Consider the following 14533-nt stretch of genomic DNA (forward strand, 5'->3'; position numbering starts at 1 on the left):
GTGTGTGTACTGAGACTCTGTTCAAAAATAGACATTTATTTCCACTGTACATGTGCTTAATGTTTAATATTGCACGATGTGTTTAATTTCATGTAAATGTGTGTGACAGCGGAGTTGCGATGTGAGCAGGCGGGCTGTTTGTGTAATGTGTAGGCCCGCCAGCTCCACCTGACAGCGTTTGTGACTCAGTATGAAATCGCTGGGAATGAACTCTTGGCAAAGGGATCCATGTAGCCGAAAATCAAGTGTGGAGATGATGGAGAGCGGCCGAGAACAGAGAGGAGGTGGTGTGAGGACGGAGTCAGAGGAAAGCCGGGAAGGCGAGAGAAGAGAAGGGGACTGCAGTTATGTAAAATGGCCAGCCTCACGCTGACCTAACAGCAGGTCATGCAGAGATGCAGTGATGTAACCTACAAAGACCCGCTGGCATACATCTCATGCTCTCTCTAGCTTACATACAAAAACAGAGTGAGGCATGTTGACCCTTCAACTCAGTGTTTGGATTTGTCTACATGATTATGTTTGTTTAACATTTCTAATCTATATTTGTGTGTGTGTGTGTGTCGTGGCAGATGGTTGCCCTTTTAGCACATTAGTTACATTTAAAAATAAAAGCCACAAACATTTCCATTAGTAATTCATCAGTTATTTTTCCAAGGAGTCGGTTTATTTACAGGGAATAAGAGGTTTTGGGAAATCATAGCCAGGATATCTGGATTCAGATAGCCAATAATGGCAATTTCTTTTTAAGTCATTGCCTTTGTTACCATAGTTATGTTTCTGTAACCAATACAAAACCTGTTTAGTCATAATGCAGAGAACTGCATCTGTGTGGGCATACATAATGTAAAAAAAAAAAAAAAATCACATTTACAATAATGGTACATGCTCTCTGAATGTAAAAATTAAGAGGTTTGTAAATCTGTGTTTCAAGGACTACATTGATGCCCATCCTGAGACTATCATCCTGGATCCACTTCCAGCTATCCGAACTCTGCTGGATCGCTGCAAATCCTACCAGCTCATCCACAGATTAGAAAGCTGTATGCGAGGTAAGATCTTTTCGGTAATTTTGTGAGACTGACTGCTGTGAGGCTCAGTTGCATTGGAGAAATTTTGGAACAAATCAGCATATTTCAGTGAAGGAGAGGATTTGCTCACTAATTAAAACCTGTACTCACACTTTAGACACTGTCACTAACGTCTGGTAGTTGTTGGGGGTTTTGGGGGGTTTTGTACCTGGTATAATATACACAATAAAACATACTTGTCATAAAAATAGATTCAAGTACAACAGTACATGACAAATTGAGGTACTTTTCTCATATGCCTCCTATACAACGTTTCATAAAGTGAAAGAAGTATCACTGGGGAGACCTCATAAAAACGCACTAAAATTAGTGATAAATTAGGAAATAGATGATGGGAAAAAAATAAAATGAATAACAAAGCTGGGAACCACTCCTGTAACATGTGAGCCTTGTCCAGTGAAGACACGGTCTCCCTGCATCACTGACAACTGTGGGAGAAATAAACAAAAAGAGACACAACCACTAAGTGAGATTTATGAAAATCACCCAACATTAGTGTTTTAGGGTTAACTTTTCACAGAAGCCAGATAGTTGGGCGATGATGTGTTCTGTTCTTTGAGTGAACTAAATGTCCTGTTTGTATAAACCGTTCGCCATTAAAGATTCAGCTTTGTTCTCGGGCGACTGTGAGATAAGTGGATGGCTAGCACCATTAGTGTCTCTGTTCCTAGCTCGCTATGTGAAAACAGAAGCTGTCTAAAAATAGGCTTTGATTTTGATTTAAAAGCCACGGCCTGCTGTTTAATGTTATTGAGAGGGAAGTTGAGGTTACCTTTAGGACCTCTGACTGTGCTCTTCACATCCCAGGGAAGGGGGAGCAGAGAGCCGCTGTAGCTTCTCACTTGAACTGTGTTACTTTAAGTGTTCACATTTATATTTACATAAACATGAGCTGAGCACTTTGCTAATATCATAGTTCCTCCTTTCTCACATGTGACAAAATGCACCAATTTCTCTCTGCGTTATCATAGCATGATCAGAACTTGCCTTCAGGTCACTCGAGCAACACCTTCCCCTGTCACTGATCAAGTAAACTTTACCAGCAGGCGATGGCTTTTAGCTACAGAGGGACATTCCCTACTGACACACACTGTAAGCACACCTGTGACTCATCCACATTTCCTTTAAACCCATACATGGCAGGAGAAAATAAACCTTTATAATTATGATCTCACCAAGTTTGTGTGATGAGCTGCAGTCTGATGTCAGAGCAAAGACTCAGAGCTGTATCAGCGTGTCGGTGCTTTCCTAAAATAGAAATACGAGAAGACGACGTCTTTTTTATCCAAACAGACACGATTGCTGTTACGCAACAGCGAGTTTAAGATGCATCACTCTGCCTCACTGTGTGTGATCGGTTTGAAGAGGAAGATGCTTCACTAGCTGCATTTTACGAAGCTCTTTTTTCCTTTCACCATTCTACTTCCATTAATGTAAGTGGTGCTGTCTGCTCAGTTAGGCCTGCATGCCAAGGCATCCATGACAATTTAGTCAGTTTAGAAGCAATGATACAGTAAACCTGTTGTAACCTGTAGACTATCAGCATACGCCCAAAATTCAAGTTAAAGAAGGGGATAGTGTAAGAGATTTTAGGGTTTGGGGTTTTTCTTTTCTTTTTTTTTCTTCTTCTTTTTTTTTTCTTGAGCCTTGCTTTCTTAGGCACAGCCTCTTCCTCCTCCTTATCAGCAGAGACCATGGAGTCCTGAAGCAGCTGCCAAGGCAACCCAGTACTTAAAGACCATAGAGAGCTGGCCATGTTTCAGTCTGTATGACTCAGAATAGTACTCAATAGGAGGAAACACTTGAGGTGCGCTTGTGGAAAAGCAAACCTTATTTTGTCACTCGAGTGGCCTCTCAGTATTAAATGGCCTCAGTCACAGTGAATTTAGCTGTTCTTCTCCAAACTGTTTAAATTAAAATAAAATTAAGTGAAAGATTTAGCTCGTCCTAATGCTGTGTTTAATATAAAGCAGCCAGAAAAGAGCCACACGAGCACTAATGGATCAGCGTCACTGGAAATTTGGCTCCGATCTGTTGTCAGAGTTGCTTTGTGTTTCCTATGTGAGCCAGACCAAGGTAACTGTTTATGTTACTTAGTGGAATCCGCTGGTTCCTGTGTATACACGAGTTTTTGATATCTTAGTCTGTTTTTTATAGACAGAAACCGTTGTCACACCAACTCTTAGAGTCTTAAACATTTTCCTCTCCAGCTCAAGATAACAGAAATTAAACTGAAACTCTTCCTTGGGTATTTATACAACAATCCAGTTGTGCTCCCTGTGCTGCAGCATTAATCTACGTCTCTGTGAGGACCAGCAGAGCCGGTTTATGCAAGTGATCAATTTTTAATTATAGACTTTTCTGTGAATGACAATGAGAAACAGTTGTGAGCTCAAAGAGCCAAGTGCCACCTTGAGTTTCTGCCTGTCAGGTTCACCTGCCCTACCGTGCTTTGTGATCATCATTACATAATGACTACCTGGATTTGCATGTTGTGGGAAAACAATCACATTTTTCTCTTCTTTTTTTTTTTCATAAATGACTCATAATTTTAATTGGAGCGTAAGCCTCTTAGAGCACGACATTGAGACAAGCAATGCTCTCAGGGCATAGCCGTGTTTCCAGTTCAATTTAGAATATTAAAAAATCCTGCTGCTTTGCCTTGGAGGGACAAGAAGAGAGCAGCAAAGAGAGGATGCTCGGGTTTCTAGGAAACAAGCTCTAAATAGCAACAAGAGAGTCTAGCCTTTCACCTAAACAGCACCACAGTTTAGCAAGTATAATGAAACTTGGCTCGCTGTAGTTCTCTTCACCTAAATCCCCAAACAAGAGAATAGTGTCGTCTGAGTTTAAGTGTTAAAACGGGCCTTTTGATTATTTTCTTTCCTCTTGAGTGACCGGTTAAGGCCTATGCATTTGGAGTTTATTTGACTGTGTGTTTATGTTGTAATCGAGTGGACGAATGACTTAATATAAGGGATGTCCTGATCCTGAAGACTTTGTAACTGTATAATCCCATTTTAAAAAGTACCTCATTGTCCATTGTAGAGGCCCATAAAGACTGTCCTCGGCTCCGTTGGGTCTGCTGCAAGCATGCAATGTTTAGACAGAGCCAGAGATTGATCCTCCCCTCCACCTCCTTCCCCCCTAAAGTGTCAGCCAGAGCCAAGCATGCACACTGTTACAAACTTGGCTACTCACTCGTGTCCACCAGTCTCTGCTCTTTTTATTATAAAACCTGAACTTGGAGCTTGAATTTCTTTTCTCATTTGACAAGGCTCAGGGCTTTTGATGGTTTTTGTTTAGCCAAATGTAACACTATCAATCTTTGGAAACTCAGTGATGTAATGGGCATGTTTTCACCATCAGGCTTTTCTTTTTATTATGATGCTGTTCTTGACCTGATAAAATAACATCACTAAAAGGGAACACAGTTGTAGGCAGTGCACAGATGACTCATGGGTAACCCTCCAGGCTTGCTCCCAGCACTGGCGGGTACGAAGCCAGCCCTGGAATGGACCCAGCTTCACAGGCAAAGGTCGTAGTGCACAGAACAAGAGAACAGGAGTATTGAAGCAACCAAAAATAAACCCTTTGTGGTTAAGTCTTTTTAAATAGCCAGATTTATTTTCTTTGGACATAAAAATCAAACACATTCCTGAAAATTAGTTTTCTAAATAGTGTGGAAACACATGTTTGCCAGCAGCAGAGCAGGGGAACGTTTAATGTCTTGTTCTCGGACCCATCACAAGATGGAAGTACCTAAAGGATTTTCCTGGGTTATTAAGACATTATTTTCACAGCTGTAGCTAACATTTCACCAGAATCACCGCTGCATGTGATAAAACTGTCATAGGATCAGACTGGTAGAGCCTGGTTATGTAAATCACTTTATTTCAAGGTAGAGTTATTGCACTTGAAATGTCAGCACTATAAAAAAAAAAATTAAAGAAAAAACTTTTAAAGAAAAACTGCTTGCAAAAATTCAGCAGTTTAAACTTGCAGCAACATAATCTCAGTCTTAACTGAAATGTCTGTCTACAACATTATAGTTTTGTACAGTAAGATTAAGGTTAATTCATCATTTTCTTTAGCTAAAGAAGCTACTGTATATAGTAAAATAAATGCCTGTATGCATGAAATGAAAAATTATACAGTTATCATGTTTATAGACTACACTGAATCTCTTACAATCTCTTATTTTAGCTACAATTCTATGATTTTAATTGTTGCCTGTTAATCTTCTGTGAAATAACAGTATAAGAGGAGCCTTAACACCAAACATCTTTATATGCTTCGTTATCACCTCACACAGCAACAGTTGATATAACACCTCTGCACCAGCACCATTATGTTTTAGGTTTATCCCCATATCAGTTTCTTTTCATCTCATTCAACTGGGGGGGGGGCTCTTGAATGTCAACATGTCGGTGGTTTAAAGGTCAGCGTGACCTCTCAATAGCATTACTGCTATGCTCCTAATAATGAAATATCCCAAAAATGGATAACAGAATAAAATGATAAATTGTCATTTATTTCCAAAAGGTCAAAGGTCAAATCTGGACAGACATACACTAGGAATTATGAATAATTTCAGGAGAATCAGGTCTGTATATTTTCCAGAGTAGCTCAGAGCTGGGGATGCTCTCCTTCAGTTTGCACAACTGGGAACTTCTGTAGCCTTAAGTTGAGTAGATGCTTGTAGTGAGTATACCAGAATATTAGCCCAACGTCACATGAGCTCTGTGCTGGGGGGATCCAAACCAGCTGTGGACATTTTTGTTCGCACATGCACCTCTGTTGGTTTGTTTTTGTCTTTTTATTGAAAGAACTGTTGATGGTAGGTGAAAGCGTAGAACATCAATATGATAATTCTACTTCCAACAACTTCATTGAAGTTGTTTCTGTGGTTCCTATTGGCCTCTTTTACATGGTTTCTGTAAAACTCTGACTGCACCCAGAGTTCAGCACTCTGCACTGGACTTAATTTAAGCAAATGAGATTCTCCTGACCTCAGCACTAGCGTCAGCTGAGAGCCCTGCCACTGCTGAGGCCCACGGCACACAAAGACCAGCATGTTTCTATTGTGTTTTGGTCATTAACATTTTGCCAGCTCTTGTTTTGGCCCAGCCAATGATTTCCTGTGGCGTTATCTCCAACCCGTCTGCCTTATCGCCCCCATATACCTACTGCGGAGGGGAAATTACAGAAGACAAAACATTAATGTAGATGCATCCCCAGTCCTGATAGGGTGACGCTTGTCAAAGCTGCAGGATGTTTTTAAAATTTTTAGTCTTATCAGAACTGACCAACCTGCTGCTGCAGGATGTGATGAGAAAAAAATACTTGTAAAGAGACAAAAAATACAGAGATGGGTGAAAAAGAAGCAGAATTTTTGTGGTTAATACTGGAGAATTTTAAAGACATTGTAACTGCAAGTGTGTTTGTTGTGAAATGTCAGGCCTGTGAGTCCATCAGGTGACGTGCCCGATGACTCTGCGTGTCCTCAGCTGGTTTATCCTTAGTTCCTCATTAAATTGGATGCTTTCCTGTATTTCATCATTGTATTTGTGTGGGTTTTTGTGGTGACCTGAACTTAGATATTTTATGGACATGAAAGTTCTTTTGGACATGAGAAGGGATGGTGGATTTATTGAACAAAGGATGTTGAAGATGGATGTCACAGAGAGGATTCATGGATGTAGTGAAGGACAGAAGTGACATGACAGAAGACGGTACTAGGAATAGGAAGTAATGAGTCACTGCTGTGATCCCTAAAGGGATCAACAAAAAAAGGTGGTGGTTAAGGTTAAGCAAGTAGTCGCTATGATTAATTTAACGTATGTGTTTGTAAGGAGCAGAAGGGCAGTGTCAGATGGCCTCTGCTGTGTTTCTTGTGTAAACACATCACAAGGATGAGTTATAAAAATAACTTTTTGACCTAGTACTACAGGTCATAGCATATGACTGTTAGCCATGTGAGTTGCTGAAACGTTATGTTGAAACTGTATGTTAAAGCTAAAACTGCAGAAGAAAATGAGTTTGATGTCTTTGTAACTTAAATCTTCCAATTTGAACTGTGGATTAAACAAAGCAATAACTTTTATAAGTTTCTGTAGTGAAAATAACCAAGAGTACACATCTCCTGAGCATTAATATAGTCTTTCACCTTTTTCTCTTCTTTTTTTAAATATATAGATGAGAGGATTTGCTCTCCTCCATTCATGGTCCTCAACACTGAGTGCAGCCCAGACGTGCTGGAGCAAATCAAGAGGCAAGGACTCTCATTCCCCTTCAGTGAGTAGCGCCGCTGTTGTCATCTTAATTCCTTCTACTCACCACACATTTTTTTTTTTTTTAAACCTATTGCCATGTTTCTTTGTTCATCATGATCTCAAATATAACAGAAATTTAAGGGTTTGTGCTCTGCTGTAAACTCTGCGCTTTTCTTTGTCTTCATTTCTTCCACAGTTTGCAAAACACGGGTGGCTCATGGCACCAACTCCCATGAGGTAAGAGGCCCGCAGGATTCAGAGGTCACTCACACCCTCAAAAGTTCGCTTTAGCTAATACCTGTTCTGTTAGAGGATTGTCATTTAACTCTAGTCCAAACAGCAAAATCTGATAGTGTTATACCTCATGTAGGTATAACACTGTGGAGGCATTAAGTCTATTTGACTAGCTTGCCAGGAGTGTCAATTTCAGCTGCACAAGCAGCACTGAATGAAGTTAGATTTTAACCTGCCTCTAACTGCTGATTGACCTCAATGTTTCCTGTCAAGTTCTTTGTCATTTATTGTGTGGCCTCCTGCCCACAGATGGCCATTATCTTCAGTGAAGAGGACCTGAAGGATGTGAAGCCTCCTTGTGTGATTCAGAGTTTCATCAACCATAACGCAGTGCTTTACAAAGTGTTCGTGGTGGGAGACTCCTACACTGTAGTGGAGAGACCTTCCCTTAAGAACTTCCCTGCTGGACCTGCAGGTAAGGTTAAGAACGGACAGTGAGAGGGAGAGTGACAGGTGGGGAAGTCCGAGCGCTGCTTACAGGCACACTGGTCAGTCTGTGCAATCTGCACAGCTTCTCCAAATTACCCAATAAAAGAGCTCATAAAATGGCTTTATGAGCCCTGTGATTGGACCTGTTCGCCCTTTTAAGGGGTGCAGCAGAGTGCAATTGAGTTATACCCTGTTGGTACATGTTGTCAAAACTAGACAAGAGCAGCAGTGTTTTTCTCCATAAACATGTCAAAAGCTTTACCCATGACGTGTCTTTGAATACAGGGTTATCCCACGACACAAACGACTCCAGTATTTGCATGTGATACAGCAGAGGCCCACATGCAAATCATTTTTTGCCGTCAGCGTAGTCGTCCGCTTTGTGTAATCGTGCAGACAGGATGGCTGGTTTCAGCCTGGAATGCTGGTACAACAGAAAAGCTCACCACAGCACAGCAATACGTCTGCACAGCGCTTAGGTCATTGTCCCCCACAGCCTGAAGCTATGCATTATGTTTTGTACCTAGAAAGTGATGGAAAGGGTGCTTTGAAAGGTTGAAGTATGGGTTAATGTTTGGAAAGTGAGAGATGGGCTGTCCCAGTCAGCCTTCCTTCTTAAAGTGAAGCTTTGCCCATCAAGCCAGGGAATGAATGAGCCAATCCGCCGAACATTTCATTACCGCGACCTTCGCCGTGCCGAAGGGCAGATTTATTTGGACAGTGATGGAACCCACAGTTTCCCTCCACTCCTTTCTCTCGAAAACTGATTCATGTTAATCATTACAAGTTAGAAATCAGAGAAAACGTAGGTAAAAATGTTGTGATACATTCCTGTCACATTTATCAAAGAAAATTCCTCACCCGAGCCCAATGAGTAACCTATTGATGTAAACATATGGAACACTCAACACATTGTAGATGTGACTGAGAGACTTGTCTTGAGAGCTTAAAAAAATGGCCAACTGCAGTTCTTTAGGGTTCACCTCTCATCCAAGAGGCTTCTTCAGTTCTAAAAACAAATCGTGCACAGTCCAGGGCATTTTACTCCTAGTGGAGGTTGTCCCTTTTGCAAGTGGTCCATTCACAGTGCATGTAAATGGCCTCCTTTACCATCTTTGTTCAAAACAAAGTGAATACTGGGATCCTCGACAGTATTGTTGATCCTTTAGGTGCAGGTGTACAGCTGAGTCTTGTTCTGCTGAGGTGGCTGGGCTATGCATTTATGAAGTGGCTGTTTGGTTTATCCTTTGTGGAGGTCTGAGCACGCCAGGATATGATGTTGTCTTCAGCTCACAAACTCGACCTGGATGACTTGAAGACTTTTTAAGATGAAAAAGAATTACATCAGTGTGGTTTAGTAACTTTCTGTTTTTTGGGTTTTGTTTGTTTGTTTTTTAAATACTAGGTATTCAAATTTAGAAAACATGAGGTTCACTTGCTAAAGGCCATGGTTGAACTGTGGCGCCACCTAGTGCAGATGATGGAAAATCTAGACAACTGCACCGTGACACCAGGGCTGCAGTCAAACAGGAACTCTCCAATGAAAAAAGACTGAGTGAAGTCACCCAGAAGCATTTGCATGGCAGCCTTAATAAGATGTGTTTAAAGTATCTAAATACTAAGAAAAGGTGCTTCAGTGCATCCTTTATTACCTCCTTTGGTCTGGTGTATCCTCTATTGAGAAAATTATACATCCTACAATTCAAAACAACATACTGTCAGAGGGTTCATGGAAATAAGCGATCAGTATAACTGGCAGGCAAGGTTGTTCATTTTTAAAATAATTAATAATTTGCTTCCACTTCATGCCCTAACTTGCTGATATTTTTGAAATTTGAATAACAGACTGTGGTAAACCCACAGCTGATGTCTGAAATAAGGCTGCAGGAATAAAGCCTTCTTGTTCTGAAGTTGTTTTCTTGCATAAAAAAATCTCTTTAGTTCAGGATCATGAGCTACATATTAAACTGATTGTTTGCATTAGTTACAGTTCCTCAGGCTAAGCACTGCTGTTTTGCAGCTTTTATGATTATCAATAATTAATCCTACCTTTAGTCACAGATATTGAAAGCCTTAAAAAAAATGTAGAAGTCACTGTGGGGACAGGAAGAGAACATGTATAAGTGGACATGATGAGGAACTAATTTCAACGTGTCAGCATTTTTTGTCACATTTTTAGGCTTAAATAGGTTTCTCAATAATGAAGTTATATTTTTCACCAGTTATGTTTTATCTGATCTACATGAAAGTGTATGGTAGGAACACATGGAGCGAACATTTTCCATTGAGGTCGGAAAAGTGATTTGGGAACTAATTCTTTGGGAGTTTCTGATCGTAGCCTGTGTCGGTGTAGTCAACACTCTTTAAAATTCTGCCTCACCCTTTCCCTTTGTTTCTGCTCCAGACAGGAGAGCCATTTTCTTCAACAGCCACAATGTTTCCAAACCAGAGTCGTCCTCAGACTTGACCTCGGTACGTCCAAAATGTCACTGAATGAAATGTCATCTTGTTTCTTTTATAATGTCTTTGTTCTTTTCAGGGCCACAACCCTGACTTTTAAAGGCTGTGTAGCTAATGCACATTTTAATATTTGTTTCACCCAGAGAGAGAACGTGGAGGGAGTGTCTCAGCCACCCAGTGATGATGTCATCAGAGAATTGTCCAGGTCATTGCGAGACGCACTGGGCGTGTCCCTATTTGGCATCGATGTAATCATCAACAATCAAACAGGCCAGCACGCTGTCATTGACATCAATGCATTCCCAGGTTGGTATAGCCTCAATCTCACAGACACACACACACAAATCATCTTCTTTAAAGTATCTGCCCATTAAGTGGAAAATAAACCTCCGATTTTACTGGGAGTTATAATGAATCCATCCTTAGAGCAGCCATCGCCTGTGTAATCCTAAACTGTTTAAGCTACAGGTTCTGCTAACTGCATTTCTGCTTTTTATTAACCACAAGAGAACATGAAGCTTGTGCAGAACACCTTAAACCTGCATTCTTTCTAATGGCCAGCAGGGGGCGACTTCTGTTTTTGCAAGTTGTATATGGGAACACAGACCTAGGCTCTTTTGAGCTATGACCTCAGAAACCTCTTTAAGCATGAGTCTTATTTTAATGTAATATGAAGTTTCAGGGTCCTTCTGGACACTAAGGGGAACATTTTTTTGTGTTCCCTTTAGTGTCCAGGAGCAGCTTTATAAGAACATTTAAGGTAGAATATTGTTTATTTAGCACACAGCCAGAAGTCACTGCTTTTCTTCTTAATATTTCCTTCTCTTTCCAGGTTACGAGGGCGTCCCTGAGTTTTTCAACGACCTCCTGAACCACATCAGCAGCGTGCTTCAGAGCCACAACCCTGACTTTCCTCCTGCCGGCGAGCAGCCCAAAAGCCTCCCGGTGAGCACCACGGTACCCAACGCTGCCCCGCCAGCCCCAGGCTGCTGCAGCATGCTGGGAAAAGAGCTGCAGAGACTGGGCTGCAACTCTGCTATGTCACCCAACTTCCAGCAGCACTGTGTCTCCACGATAGCTACCAAGGCTTCCTCCCAGTGACTGACTTTCTTTCTTTTTTTTTTCTTTTCTTTCTCTCCCATCCCCTTACCTCCCTATTTGATCCCTGAACAAATAACGGATGACAGTGGTGATAATAATAATGATTAATAATCATAGTAAATATGATGTTAATGATGATAATATATCTAATCGAGACACAAACCTTTTTCCTATATAGTTATTGGAAATGATGGTGATTGGATGTAAGCTTTTTTTTTCTCTCTGCCTTTTTTTTCCCTCATTTTGTCTAATGAGACTTTAACAGTACTGTAATGTGAACTTTGGGAACTTTTCTCTAATAGCTGATTTTATTTTTCTCTCTCTTGCGTGAGGTCTGTGTGATGAAAGGGTCCAGAAGAGGTAACTAATTAGAATGGCCTAATCAGGACTGGAGAATGATGTGCCACTAGATGTGCAATGTATGATCCCTTGTATCTCTCTCACACTCACTTACACACAGGCACATTTACACTGTGGCCAACTGTGCCAGTGATGTGTGTTTGTATTCTGGTCAATACCACTGAGTGCTACGTGCAAGGGCGTAGAGGGAGGAGGCGTTTGGGCATTTGAACACTACTCCACAGATCCCAGGTTGCTATGTGACTGTGGCCAATCGACTGCAGAGAGTGATGAGATTGTTTTATTGGTTTAAACAAACAGGGGAGCAGTTTTGTTTTTTTTGTTTTTTTCCGAGTGCCATCAAATTTAATTTGAGTGTAGGAGGAGAAGAGAAAAAGAGCATTATTTTTCAAATCTTAAGAGGATAAAATCTCCATGACCATGTGACCAAGTTTCTTTTCGTAATGATTGTTATGGCGTGTGTGCGTGTGGGAGGGGGTGTTTTTCTGTGTGTTAGATAAACAAACTACATCCTTTTTGAGTCCCAGTTTGAGTCGCTCCAGTGCAGGAAGATGAGGATCACATTCCCATGTTTTTGTGTCTGTGGATGTTTTCCGAGAAATTCCATGATTTTTCAGAATTCCAGTGGGAGCTTTCGTGGGGGTTTTAGTCTCCTTAAACAGACTCCCCAAGTGTCTTCACCGCTTGTATCTGTCACGCGAGCAAACTGAGGCAAACTTGACCGACGGACAGACTTGGGGCTGCTGTGTAGCTTGTCACTTTGGATTAATAAGAAAATCAGGTGTGTGTGTGTGTGTGTGTGTGTGTGTGTGTGTGTGTGTGTGTGTGTGTGTGTGTGTGTGTGTGTGTGTGTGTGTGTGTGTGTGTGTGTGTGTGTGTGTGTTTGAATACCCATCTAAACTGAGTATTCGTCTGAACAGTCTGAGATAATTGAGTTATTTGTTCAGCTTTGTCTCTCAGCGCTTCTTCCAGTTAACTAAACCAACAATCCACACATAATCCACTCATGTGCTTCAAGCCTTATTCTCTGACCTGTCTGCTGTTCCAGCTGCTGTATTTGTGTCACATTTTAAGTGAAGGGAGGAGGTGGAGGTCCAGCTGTCGTTCCCAGTGTTCACTGTGAGATTTTGTTTTGTTTTGTTTTTTAACGATTTTGTTAAAATCTTATAATGTCCTTACATCTACTAAGAGCAACTTTATTTTATTGAGATTTTATGGGGGAAATGTTTTATATAAATGAAAGCAGTGATGTTTTTGAAAAAGTGGAGATTTACGTAGAGGGACGGTAAAATTCTGGGTCTTGCTGTTCAGGTGACGTGAAAGGGACAGATCAGCTGAGCGGTTGTTGCATCCCTCTAGCATCTAGTGGGAAATGAGTGCCAACCTGCAGCAAATACAGATTACTGCATTCCTTCTCTTGTCCCAGAGAGCTCCCCTTGCTGTCTTCTTTCCTCCATCAGCATCCAAGGGAACCCACCGTCCTCTTGCTTGCCCTGTGAGCGGGAATATTTGTGTCATTGCGGCCACCTCACCAGCATCTCTCTGGGACAAAAGAAGAGCGACGGCACAGTGGAAGTTGGCCTTCGCTACATGTGTAAACAACCCTTCTGAGTATCCTGGTTTTGATTTGCCTTCAAAGTGTAGTGAAGCAACAATAAATTCAAAAGTACCACACCAGGTTCAAATGAGTCTAGATGTTTCCTCACCTAGGAAGCTGTGGTTGAGTCCTTGTTTAAATTGGAAAAGGCTGAGTATCTGTGTACGCCACTATACTGTGTGATATCTCGTGTTCTTTACTGTGCTTCTAAATGGGAAATATAAATGGTTAATCCCACTCTTGGTCATTTCTGCAACCCAGATGGTGTCATCATGCTCCCGGCTTCCACCTGAATGTGTACTTCTTGGGTGTCTTGTACAGTACGTGTATATGCGCCTATGCTTACATCCGTACAGTATGTCGTTTTGTATCAGTTCTGTAATTGAGAAGAATCCTCAATTTTGTGACTTTTTTAATTAAATGGCCAATTCAACAGGGCAAAATAAACATGTGAAACTAATCTGGGTGTGTTTCACTGCTTTTTTTTTTTTCTTTAAGTTTTACAACAATCATACTCAAGTGATTCACCTGCTTATAAGAGAGTCAGAGATTTGATCCCGGACTCCTTCAGTCTGCAAGGATATCTTTTTGATATAGCCATGTGCGTATGAGTGTATGGGATGGATAAAAAGCACTTCCAGTACATAGAATGTGTGAGTATAGCTTGTAGTGCAAAGTGCTTTTAGCCGTCACTAAGAGTGAAAAATGGCTCCACAAATACAACTCCACTATTTAAATTGTAGCCTACATGATGTAAAGCTCTTTATTTTTAAATAACTTACATATTTAATGGTTTTCAATTTGTTTGCCTTCCTTCTATATAAAAGTTGTTTAAAAAAAATAGTAATATGATCCTTGAAAGTTTACCCAAAATGCACTATTTTATCTCAAAACAAAACATCCACTCTAATGACTATTACTCTGTA

The 14533-nt window shown here is 40.9% G+C and overlaps 1 protein-coding gene across 1 annotated transcript in view; it reads left to right on the top strand.

The window, feature by feature from the left end:
- The window catches only part of itpk1b (inositol-tetrakisphosphate 1-kinase b), a 31159-nt gene extending 17101 nt beyond the window's left edge, over positions 1 to 14058 (top strand). Inside the window, exons 5-11 of the mRNA XM_063497864.1 lie at positions 935 to 1052; positions 7290 to 7388; positions 7563 to 7603; positions 7910 to 8075; positions 10494 to 10561; positions 10693 to 10855; positions 11382 to 14058. Coding sequence (XP_063353934.1) covers positions 935 to 1052; positions 7290 to 7388; positions 7563 to 7603; positions 7910 to 8075; positions 10494 to 10561; positions 10693 to 10855; positions 11382 to 11650 — 924 coding nt within the window. The 3' untranslated portion in view covers positions 11651 to 14058. The remainder of the gene's footprint in view (positions 1 to 934; positions 1053 to 7289; positions 7389 to 7562; positions 7604 to 7909; positions 8076 to 10493; positions 10562 to 10692; positions 10856 to 11381) is intronic.
- The last annotated feature ends 475 nt before the right edge of the window (positions 14059 to 14533 follow it).

This window comes from Pelmatolapia mariae, linkage group LG16_19 (assembly GCF_036321145.2).
Source record: "Pelmatolapia mariae isolate MD_Pm_ZW linkage group LG16_19, Pm_UMD_F_2, whole genome shotgun sequence".
Taxonomy (NCBI): domain Eukaryota; kingdom Metazoa; phylum Chordata; class Actinopteri; order Cichliformes; family Cichlidae; genus Pelmatolapia; species Pelmatolapia mariae.